Source organism: Haemorhous mexicanus, chromosome 23 (assembly GCF_027477595.1).
Source record: "Haemorhous mexicanus isolate bHaeMex1 chromosome 23, bHaeMex1.pri, whole genome shotgun sequence".
In the NCBI taxonomy this organism is placed as follows: Eukaryota; Metazoa; Chordata; class Aves; order Passeriformes; family Fringillidae; genus Haemorhous; species Haemorhous mexicanus.
In genome coordinates this window covers 7,060,851-7,072,546 of record NC_082363.1, presented here as the reverse complement: position 1 = coordinate 7,072,546, position 11,696 = coordinate 7,060,851, and the positions used below count along the sequence as shown (strand labels likewise).

The 11,696-nt window shown below is 62.8% G+C and overlaps 1 protein-coding gene across 1 annotated transcript; it reads right to left on the bottom strand.

Moving 5' to 3' along the window:
* Positions 1 to 1,605: 1,605 nt before the first annotated feature.
* Positions 1,606 to 9,487, bottom strand: PERM1 (PPARGC1 and ESRR induced regulator, muscle 1). Its single transcript, XM_059866699.1, has 4 exons — positions 9,353 to 9,487; positions 5,901 to 8,558; positions 4,787 to 4,903; positions 1,606 to 2,950 (listed from the first exon to the last, which is right to left on the bottom strand). The coding sequence occupies exons 2-4, from the start codon at positions 8,554 to 8,556 to the stop codon at positions 2,871 to 2,873; spliced, it is 2,853 nt and encodes a 950-aa protein (XP_059722682.1). The 5' UTR covers positions 8,557 to 8,558; positions 9,353 to 9,487; the 3' UTR covers positions 1,606 to 2,870.
* Positions 9,488 to 11,696: the final 2,209 nt, after the last annotated feature.

The following is an 11,696-nucleotide window of genomic DNA, read 5'->3' as shown; positions in this document are numbered from 1 at the left end:
AACCCCTCTGGAGGGCAGCGAAAATTCCGCCCAAATTCCCAAGGGAAGCTCTGCTCTGGTTTCGGCAGTGAGAGTGAAGGAAAAATCCGAGTGGAAAAAAAAATCCGAGTGAAAGAAAAATCAGAGGGAAGGAAAATTCAGAGTTAAAGAAAAATCAGAGGGAAGGAAAATTCCGAGGGAAGGAAAATTCAGAGTGAAGGAGCTGCTGCAGCCAAGGCCATTCCCAGGAAAAGGGGGAGAGGCATCCCTGGGTGTCCGGGCGGGATGAAATACGGGGCAGCTCCTCGGGCAGCACCTGCCTGACTTTTTCATGTGCCTGGCACTGCCGAGGTGTCAGATGAGGGAGCTACGTGCAGGGAGGGACGGCACCAGGGCCGGGCAGCACCTCGGGGCATGCAGGATGCCCAAAGGTCGCTGTGATTGTGCCGGGTGAGGTGCGAGGTCCTGGCTGCTCCCTCAGTCCCTCGGTGCTGGCAGCTTTAGTCTGGGAGAAATCCTTGGGTATATTGAATTTGCGAGGCTTAATCTCCATTTTGGCCGTGGATAAAAATCCCAGGCATGCCTGGCCTTGCTGTGAGGCAGAGGAGAGAGCTGGAAAGGTCAGAGAATAAACCAAGCATTAAAATTTCAGGCTGCTCTGCTCCCTGGCGGAGCGTGGCAGAGGCTCCCGGATCCCCTGAGACCAGCAGGACCTTTCAGTAATTCCTTTCACTCCTGCAGCCAGCTGAGAGCCTGCAGCTCCTGAAATATTCATCACATCCTGTCCCTCCAGGGCGGATCAGAGGAGTGTGGAGTGCACCTGTGACCTGCGGGCTCTGCTGGCACCTCTCTGGCTGCCAAGTCCTGCTGGCATCTCCTGGGGCCAGCTCTGAAGGGTCACACAGCAAATATCACACACAGCAAAGGGTGACAGGCACCTCCTGTCACCCCCAGAGCACTCCTGGGAACAGCCCTGGGGTAGGGGCATGGACACAGTGGGACATTCCCCCTTTGGAGGGGGAGAATTCGGGGGCTCCCTGCTGGAGCAGCTCAGGAGTCACTGTCCCCACCCCAAGGGCCTCCCCTCTGGAGCAGGGCAGGTCCCCAGAGCCAGGGGCTGGCCTGGGGCAGATCCAGCAGCCCCCAGACCCCAGCACACAGCCCTGTCCCCTTCCTGTCCCTGCACCACGAGTGTCCTCAGTGAAGGGTTTTGGCCAGAAACCCCCCAGGTTCAGTGGAACCTCAATCCCTGGGACAGCCATCAGTCACTTGGGCCAGGGCTAAGCCCAGTGGCTTCCAGCCCAGCAGCTCTGGGAGTTCCTGGTTGCAGAGGGATGGGGAGCAGAGAGGATGGAGGCAGTGCCTGCTGCCCATGATCTGTTCAGGGGAGCCCAGAGCTCCTGAGCCAGGGGGGACCCAGGAGGGACCCTGCTGGTGCCACGTGGCAGCCAGGCCTGCCTCAGAGGGGCAGGAACAGGGACACAGGGGACACTGCCCCATGTGCCCAGGGCTCCAAACCCCTCAGCTCCTGCAGCTCTGGCTCCACACACACTTTGATTTATCCTCCTGCAAAGCCCAGGGCTCCCTTAAGGGCTCCCCACAGACAGAGGGATGGACACAGAAGTAGTAAATGAGATAGAACTTTATTAGAAGCTTCCAGCACGTTCCATCTGCTCTCCTCCTCCACAGAAGCCCTCTCAGTGGGTGTTGAGCTGCTCCAGGCCATGCAGAGCCTGTCCAGCCCTAACTCCCTGTCCCAGATCTCGCTGTGCCCTCCTCTCAGCAGTCACCCACGGCCTCCAGCCCACCCCTGCAGCCCTCAAAGCCTTCAGCACAAGGAAAGAGACCTCCCCTCCCTGCTGTCACCTCACCAACACAGGGCAGAGCCCCCGTGGATCTCAGTCCCTCACTGGTGCTGTCACCAGGCTGGTGAGGGGAGGAAATTCCTCCTGGATGAATATTGCCCTGGGGTGCTGAGGGAGGCACTGGGGAGAGGGGGAACTGAACCATTTCATTTTCCCCCCACTTTCCATTCCACAGCTTCCACCCACGCTCCCCTCACCCCACATCTCCCCCAGCCAGCTTTGCCTCTCTAGGACGGGAGGCACAAAAGGAAATAAATCAAATATCCAGAGCCTTTCCTGCTGCTTGGCACAGCCAAACCTGCCCACCTCCTTCTCCCTCCCCTCCAACATCCTCCTGTCCCTTCTCCTGACACCTCCTGAGCTCAGCCCCTGTCCCTGCTGCCCTCCCCGGCTGTCCCTTCCCCCGGGTGACCCCTGCCCGTCCTCTGCTGCGGGATGGGGACGTGTCCCTGCCGCAGCTGTCCCCAGGGACAGACCCAGCCGGGGCTGCGGCGGCCACGTGCGGCAGAAACCTCATCCCCGAGCTGGGACTTCTCGGAGTGAAACCCGAGAGGATTTGATCCTCCTGGAGTGATCGGAGCGGTCATGGGAGCGCTTGGCAGCGACCCCTGCATCCCCCGGGGGCTGCTGCCCAGCCCAAGCTCTTCCCAAAGCTCCTTCAGAGATATCCCGGCTCTTTTGTCGGGATGAAGCACTTCCCTGCTTCCTCCGTGCGTCCCTGCGCCACCTCCGTGCCTTCCTGTGCCACCAGGTGACTCCAGCGGGGAGGAGGGACCAGCTGGCACTGCCAGCCCCTGTCCTGTCCTGTCCTACCGTCAGTTCCCGTCCCCGGGAGGCTCCCGCTCCCTGTGCCATCCTGTCCCGTCGCGGATGGGGCCGGGGAAGCTCTTGGGGCTGGTTCCAGGCTTCTCCCACTGTCCAGAGCAAAGTCCCGGGGCCGGGGAAGCTCTTGGGGCTGGTTCCAGGCTTTTCCCACTGTCCAGAGCAAAGTCCCGGCCCCGGGCAGCGGCTCCGGCGCGGCAGGGGTTAAGTCCGGGGGTGCCCTTCCCTGACCTGCCTTCGGAAGTAGCGAATGGCCGAGAGGGTGCCAAAGCTTGCCAGGAACACTGGAAAAGAGCCCAGGACATTCCCACAGTGACTCCGGGGGCTCCTCCCGGCCGTGGGGGTCCCAGACTGCCCGGGGGACACGCGGGGGTCGCTCCTCTCCCTTCCCTGCCCCCTCCTGCCCGTGCTTTGCATTCCCACCGCCCGGAATCTGCTCCCGGAGCGTTCCCAGCTGCCCACAGCCTGACTGGGCACACCCAGGGCAGAGCTGGGGTGACACCACCGCCCCAAAAAGGGCTGGTTTAGGGGGGATGCTCAGTGGGGTCCCTGGGTGGTGGGCACTGCTTGGATACAGAGATCCAGGGGGAGATTTAATGCAGGGGGTGGATACCCAGATCCAGGTGGGGATTCCATGGATTGGCTGGAGTCACAGGTGCAGGTGGAGATTTGATCTTGGATGAGAGGAAGACACACAAGGAAAACCCCACCAGGGCTTCAGGACAGCACCTTCATTTCCTGCTTCTGTTTGCACCAGGAGGATGCTAAGAAAAATCCCATTTGGGGGATTTTCTGGGGATTTTCTAGTCCCAGCCAAAAGCAGAAAATATCCAAAGCTCCAAATCAAAAGATGTAAGGACACAAGAAATAACAAATGGGGGTGAAACACAAACCAAGCTCTGCTCTGCCCTGGCACCCAAAGTTTTTCATTTGGTTTATAAGGGACATTACTTTCCCTTGATTCCCAAGCAAAACCAGGAATCCAAGCCGTGTTTTTAGACCCCACACTTTAAACTCAGACTGGGTTTTGATTTATGAGCTAGAGGAACATAAACTCAGCTTGTTAGGAGCCCAAATGCCCAGAGAGAGGGGCTGCTCCGGGCTGTGGAGCCGCTCCTGCCTCCCTCCTCTCCCGGTTATCCCACCCCGGGGCACGAGGAGCTTATCCCCCTTTCCACACCTTTCTCGGGGCCACCTCCTCCATCCCAAAATCCCAGCAGGATGGGGAGCAGGCCAGGAGCTGCTGGGGGTGATGGCAGAGAGCAGCCTTAGCTCAGGAGCTATTCCCAGCCCGCGGTGTCGGCTTCCTGCTGACCTTAGCAGGGAACATTCCTCGCCTGGAAGAGCAGCAGGAAGCCTCGATCCTGGCATTTCTTCCCATGGAAGGGGCTCTGCAGAGGAATGCTGCTCTGCAAGGGTTCTCCAGGCTGCAGCCAGGGCAGGGATTGGGAATGCTGCTCTCCCTGAGCCCTGCTCATCCAGCCATCCCCACTCCTGGGGGATTCTGCGAATTTCTGTTTCCTCAGTGTCCTCTCTCCTCACCAGCTCCCAAGAGCTGGGCTTGGAGAGGAGAGGATCCCATGGAGCTCCAGGGAATTGCAGGACTCAGTGCAGGAGGATGATGGGGAGAAGATTAAACTTCCTCTTTGGAGAGAAGATTAAACCTTCGAGCACTCAGAAAAACACAGGAATTCTGGTGCTGGATGAAGGTTTAATCTCAACTTTGGCCATGGACGAAATACCCCAGGCAGGCTTGGCCTTGCTGCGAGGCCAGTTGTGTTGGGAATTTTGTTCCTGCTGGGATGAGGGAACCTAAACCTGCTCACTGCAGGTCCTAGGGAAGTCCTGACAAGCTGAGCCCTGTCAGGGGCTGGATGGAGCAGGACCAAGGCTGTGGAGCCAGCTCAGCTCCAGCCAGCAGCTGCTTTGTGGGGAAAGCCCAAAAGACATGAGCAGCAATCGAGATCAGAGGAGAGAGAAGGCACGGAAACAACTTTGGAGCACCAGGAAAAGGCTGCACTTCCCCACAGGCAGCTGCAGGTGTAAATATCCCAGTTTTCCTCCCTGCCCAAGGCCCCCAGAGCCCTCCCCAGCCCCGAGCAGGCGGGCACTGTACGTACTGGTCTTCCAGGCATCCGGAGCCTGCAGGTCAGATGTCTTCACGGCCCAGGAGGCAAAGGCACAGAAGACCAGGCACATGTCCTTGTGGCTCAGCACCCGGGGCTCCTCTGCTGCTCCTGCCACGAGAGGAGCACGAGGTCTGGGGGCTCTGTGCCACCCCCTCTGCCCCCCCTCCCCTCCCTCTGCCACAGCAAATCCCTGGGAAATCATCCCTGAAGGTCTTTTGGCACCAGGGGGGACATCAGAGGGCTCTGTGTGTTCCCAAGGGACAGTGACACATTTGTCACCCCCCTCAGTTCTACACTTTGTTAAAAACCCCAAGGACAGATTTGCTAAGGCCACCCCAGGCTGCCTCACTGCAGATGTCCCCAGCTCTCTGTGGTGGCTGCAGTTGGGTCTGGGGAGCAGATTTGGGACACAGCAATTCCTGGGGACACAGGCAAGGTCCCCTTCCTGTCACCAGTGTCCCCAGGCACACCCAGCTCTAGGACAACATCTGAGAGTGCTCAGCATCCCTCAGGGCATCCCACCCCACCCTGCCCCCTCCAGGGATGGAGACATCCCTGAGTGCTCTGCATTCCCTGATCCAGCCTGGAACAGCTTGAGGTCAGGCTCTTTTTGCTCCTATTCATTTGATCAGGCTTTTAATTAAAGCTGGCTTATTAATTAGCTGTGACCACCTCAAAGGGGTTTTTCTCCATGCAAACAGACTGGAAGCTCCACGTTGAGGCTCCCCTTGGGATGGCTCCCTCAGTGTTTGGGTTTAGGATTAACTCTGAGGCTCTGAGCATCACTTAAGCTCAAAGACAAAGCCCTGCCTGTCCTGGTGGATCAAACCTCCCCTTCATTCCCACTTCTCTCACCTGCCCCCAGGAACAGGCAATGCTCAGGTGACCTCTGAGGTTCCCAGAGGGTGTTTTTCTGCTCAGGGTGGGTTTTACAGTCCCACATTCCCCGTCCATGCTGGGGGACCTGGCCAGGAGCACTGGCTAGGCACGGGGACAGAGAGAGGAACATCCCAAGGGACAACCTGAGGGACAGAGGGAGCATCCCAAGGGAGAGCCAGCGTGACACAGCCTGGGACATGTCCCTACAGGGGACAACAGGATTTACCTCTCAGTGCCAGGGCCCTGTCCTCATCTTCTGGCCACACCTGGGCTCCTCCCAGCGGGACCAGGGCGAGCTCCTCTCCGGATCTTCTGGGCACCAGGGCCTGGGAGGTTGGGGCTTGGCCTCCTGCCAGCTGCCCCTGCCTCTGCAGCAGGGACCTCAAAGCCCCCACAGCTTTCTTCACCTCTGAGGCCGGAGCCAGGGAGAAAATCCCTCTCCAGCCCATCCTGTTGGGGGCTGGCTCTGGGAAGAAGTGTTCATACACATCAGGGACTGAGATAACCACGGTGTCCTTGTCTGGAGCAGAGCTGGGAGCCTCCTTGTGCAGCCCAGGGCGGTCCAAGCCTCTGAACTTCTTTCTTTTCCTGTCTTTAGCTTTGCCTTTTTTCCTGCTTCCTTCTGGCTCGGTGAAGAAGTACTCGTACAGTTCGGGCCAGGAGATTTCCCTCTGCAAGGGCGACTTCCGCCCCTCCAGGGAGCTGCCCAGCTCCTCCTCCTCCTGGGAATCACAGAACAGGTACTCGTACATCTCGGGCCAGGTCACATCCAGGGAGTTGGGCTTGCCAGAGGCCCCATCAGCAAAGCACAGGGGGCTCACGGCCCTGGGCAGCTCAGCTGCAGCTTCCCAGGGGATCCCAGCTGCAGGCTCACATGGGATCTCAATGGCAGGGATCCTGGGGAGCTCAGCTGCAGGGATCCTGGGGATCTCAATGGCAGGGATCCTGGGGAGCTCAGCTGCAGGGATCCTGGGGATCTCAATGGCAGGGATCCTAGGGAGCTCAGCTGCAGGGATCCTGGGGATCTCAATGGCAGGGATCCTGGGGATCCCAACTGCTGCACTCCTGGGGATCTCAATGGCAGGACTCCTGGGGATCCCTGCTGCAGGACTCCTGGGAATCTTTGCTGCAGGCTCCCAAGGGATTTCAGGTGCAGGTTTCCTGGGAATCCCAGCTGCAGGCTCCCAAGGGATCCCAGCTGCAGGAACCTCAGGGATCTCTGAGGGTTTCCTGGGAACCTCAGCTGCAGACTTCCTGGGGATCTCAGCAGCAGGAACTGCAGGGAGTGCAGGGATCTCTGAGGGCTTCCTGGGAATCTCAGCAGCAGGAACTCCAGGGGTCCCAGCAGCAGGAATTCCAGGGGTCTCAGCAGCAGGGACTCTAGGGATCTCTGAGGGTTTCCTGGGAATCTCAGCAGCAGGAACTCCAGGGATCTCAGCAGCAGGGATTCCAAAGATCTCTGAGGGCTTCCTGGGAATCTCAGCAGCAGGAATTCCAGGGGTCCCAGCAGCAGGAATTCCAGGGGTCTCAGCAGCAGGGACTCCAGGGGTCTCAGCAGCAGGAACTCCAGGGGTCTCAGCAGCAGGAACTCCAGGGGTCTCAGCAGCAGGCTCTCCCCCAGCCCCCTCAGCAGCATTCCCTCCAAACGCTGCCGTGCTCCCGGGCTGGAGAGGCTTCCCCGGCACCTCCTGGCTCGCCTCCCCTGGAGGAGCCGCGGCTCCGTGGCCAGGGACCGCTGGGACACTGTCACGTACGCCCAAGCCACCGGCCTGCCCTGCCTTTGGGCCCTTGGTGGCCTTTGTCTTGCCCGGGGACTGCGGCCCCGGCTCCTTGCCCCGGGGCTTGGGGGGAGCAGTCGCGGCATCGCCGCCATCCTCGCCAGCGCCGGGCAGCGCCCGCTTGCTCTCCGCAGCCTCCTCGCTGCCCAGCCGCACCAGCGCTCCCTTGGCCGCCTTGTCCTTCGCTCTGCCCTTCCGCGGGGACACCGGGGAGCTCGGCGGTGCCTTCCCGGCCGCGGTGGCGCCCGGTGCCGCTGTCAGGGGGTCCCTGTCCCCATCGGTGCCGCCGGCTCCGCGCTGCTTGCGGCTCTTCCTCGGCTGTGCCGGCACCTTGGGCCTCACCACGCTGGGGGATGCGCCCGGCGAGCTCGGCTCCGTGCCCGCCTTCTCCTCCTCCGCTACCACCCTGGGCACCGTCCCCAGCGAAGGGCTCGGGGGGTCCCCCGCGGGTCCCCGCAGCCCGGGCTCCGAGGGGACAGCGCTTTTCTCGGCCGCGGAGACAGAGGCTGCTGGAGCTTCTGGCTGTGCCAGCAGGGCTTGTCCCCCTCCTGCGTCCCCGCCCTGCTCGGGGGGTCCGGAGGGCTCCATGGCCTGGCTGCCTCCGGCCGCTGCCACCGCCGTGTCCTGCCCGGGGCCACCCTGCGCCGTGCCACCGGCCGGGGCGGCCGCGGGTGGCCGCGGTGGCTGCCTCCTCTGGGCGCTGGGCATGGCAGCGGGTGCCGGGCAGCTGGCCTTGTCGCTGTCGCACAGGAACCTGCCCACAGAGCCCAGCTCCGCTTCGTCCTCGCTGCCCGACAGCAGCTCCGGCACGCAGAGGTGCCCGCGCTGCGGCCGGCGCGGGGCGGTGTCACCGGCGCTGTCACCACGTGGGGCAGCGCTGGCCGTGCCAGGCAGGGCTGGCTCGCTGCCCGGCCTGGCTGCGGTCACCCCGTCGGTGCTGAGCGGACAGTCGCGTCCCGAGGCGTCCCCTTGCTCAATGTCACTGAGGCACTGCTCCTCGGCCGTGGCCAGCGAGGCCGGCGCCAGGCTGCACTCCTCGGAAGCCTGCAAGAACTCGGCCCATTCGCGGTCGTTCAGCTGGATGCTGTACTCGAAGTTATCCATGCCTGCGGCAGGGGAGCGGCGACACGTCAGGAGGGAGGGGGTGGCACCGCTGTGGGCACACGGAGGCCGGCTGTGTGCCCCCCACCCTTCCTCCCAACTCCTCCCTTCCATCTGCTCGTCCTCACCCGCTTCCAGCCCAAACCCGGCTGGAAATTCCAGCCCCTGGCAGCTTCAGCAGAACGGGGATGGCCGTGCTGACCACAACCCAGCCAGCAGTGGGAGAGGCCACTGCCACCCCCTCTGGTCCCCGCTGCCTCTGCTCCCCTGCACGGCTGCACAGGAGCTTTGGGATGCTCCCCACAGCTGCACAGGAGCTTTGGGATGCTCCCCACAGCTGCACAGGAGCTTTGGGACTCTCCCCACAGCTGCACAGGAGCTTTGGGATGCTCCCCACAGCTGCACAGGAGCTTTGGGATGCTCCCCACGGCTGCACAGGAGCTTTAGGATGCTCCCCACAGCTGCACAGGAGCTTTGGGATGCTCCCCACGGCTGCACAGGAGCTTTGGGACTCTCCCCACGGCTGCACAGGAGCTTTGGGATGCTCCCCACAGCTGCATAGAAGGTTTGGGGCTCTCCCCACAGCAGCATCACACCCCACATCCCCCTTTCCCACCCATTTTGCCTCCAATCCACCTTAAACCCCTCCCTGATGTTCCCGAGCGTTCCCGAAGCCCAGGGCACCCAGGGCATCCCCACAGCCAGGCCAGCAGCCCCGCCCTTGCCCGGGGCCCTGGGCAGGGAGGAGCGGCACAGCTGGACAGCAGGACACGCGGGGAGGGGACAAAGCCCGTCCTACCTGTCCCCCAGCCCCGGGCGGGGATGGAGCCATTCGAGGAGCCGCGCAGGAGAGCCCTCCCAGCACAACATGATGCCGTGCCCTGGCCGGGGGCAGAGAGCCCGGCTCCAGCTCAGATCCATTCAGGGACTAAAAATAAACCCTCCCTCCCTCCCCGGTGTCACTTGAGATCCCAGCGCCACCGGCCCGGAGAGGGCAGGCCCATATATAGAACTGGTGGGGGACATGCCAGGGTGGCAGCCAATGTGTGACTGTGCCACAGCCACGGCTGGGGGCACCGGGACCACTCCTGGTGCCCCCTGCTCCCTCCTGGGGTCACTCCATGGGGAAGGGGGACAGGCCATGGAGCTGCCAGCCTTTGGCACACCTGGGTGGCAGTGACTGTCCTTTTTCCCACAGAGACACTGCTTTGCCTTAGTCACTCTCTCCAGGGTGACACAAAATCACCTCGGGGGCAGGGTTCACCTATTTAGGGCACTCCCAGGGCATGGATTGCCAGTGCCAGTCTGCTGCAGGGTGACATCAGGAGGTCGCAGCCAGCCCCACGGTCTTGTGACAAACCTCGCAGGGCGTGTGGCAGCCGTCCCACGGCACCCAGGCCACCTGGGCCACGTGCTGCGGGCACAGCTCGGGGGGAGCCTGGCACGGGGCACTGGCAGAGTGCCCAAGGGTGGCCTGGCAGGTCACGAAGCCGAGCCAGAAATAACCCTCAGCTCCCACCAGCCCCGGGCCTTCCTCCCACCTTCCTCCCCCTCCCCATCCCAGCACCAGAAATAGCTGCCCTGAAGGAGCTGCCTGCAGGACAGGGGCTGGGGGAACGAGCCCCAGCCCAGCCCCCCAGCCCTGCCCCGAGGCTCCAGGCACCCCCTCAGCCCCCAGGACCCCGCAGTGGGACACGGCCTGGCCAGGGCTGGGGGTGCTGTGGGAGCCAAGAGTGATCCTGCCCCCCTCGGGGGTCCCACAGGCTCTGCCCCCCTCGGGGGTCCCACAGGCTCTGCCCCCCTCGGGGGTCCTACAGGCTCTGCCCCCCTCGGGGGTCCCACAGGCTCTGCACCCCTCGGGGGTCCCACAGGCTCTGCCCCCCTCGGGGGTCCCACAAGCTCTGCACCCCTCGGGGGTCCTCCCCAGGGCCAGGTGCTGGCCATGCCCCCCTGACCACCCCAGGGAGCCAAGGGACTGCTCTGGGCTCTGTCCCCAGGGGCAGGGGACAGCAGGGTCCCCGCTCCTGCCCTGCCATCCCTCAGGATGGCTCTGTCCCCAGGGGCAGGGGACAGCAGGGTCCCCGCTCCTGCCCTGCCATCCCTCAGGATGGCTCTGTCCCCAGGGGCAGGGGACAGCAGGGTCCCCGCTCCTGCCCTGCCACCCCTCAGGATGGCTCTGTCCCCAGGGGCAGGGGACAGCAGGGTCCCCGCTCCTGCCCTGCCATCCCGCGGGACGGAAGCTCCCCGCGGTGGCGGCTGTCCCGCACTGCACGGCCGGGATGGAGCCAGCCGAGCCCAGCGGCGGCCGGAGGAAACATCGCCCGGGACACGCTTCCCCCATCCGGCCAAGAACATCTGGAGGAAGAGCCGCTCCTTCCCAGCCTCCCTCGGCCGCTCCTTCCCGGCCTCTCTCGCTCCTGATCCGCCCACGCCCCGCTCCCCTCGCACGCCTCGCAGACCAGAGGGGAAACCGAGCGGTTTCCTCTGCTTGGCTCAGCCACTTCCTTCCCTTGGAGCCGGGCCTGAGGCAGGGGGAGCTTTCAACAACTGCCTGAGAGCAGCAGGGAGCGCGGGAGGGGCAGGGACAGGGCTGGGACAGCAGCCAGAGGCACAGGGAGGCTGGGATGGGGCTGGGATGGGGCTGGGATGGGGCTGGGATGGGGATGGGATGGGGATGGGATGGGGATGGGATGGGGATGGGATGGGGCTGTGATGATTTTTGTATGGTGTTGGGATGGTCTGGGATGGTGCTGGAATGATGCTGGGATGATCCTGGGATGCTGGGATGATGATTCTGGAATGCTGGGATGGTGGGATGCTGCTGGGATAATTCTGTGATTATCCTGGGATGATTCTGAGATGATCCTGGGATGATTCTGTGATGATCCCGGGATGCTCCAGCCCCATCCTGAGGATGGCACCCAGCACAGGACGGGCGCTGTGGGATCCAGGACGTGATATAAATAACCAATGTCAACCTGCCACGAGAGAAGGGCCCGAAATAAAGCAGCAGATGTGGCCCCCCCGTGCCTGGTGGGACACAGCGTGGGAGGCACAGCCAGGAATGGGCATGGAAAGGGCAGGAAAACTGGGAATGCCGTGGAGGGCACTTCCTTTGGGACAGAGACACCTCCAGGCTCAGC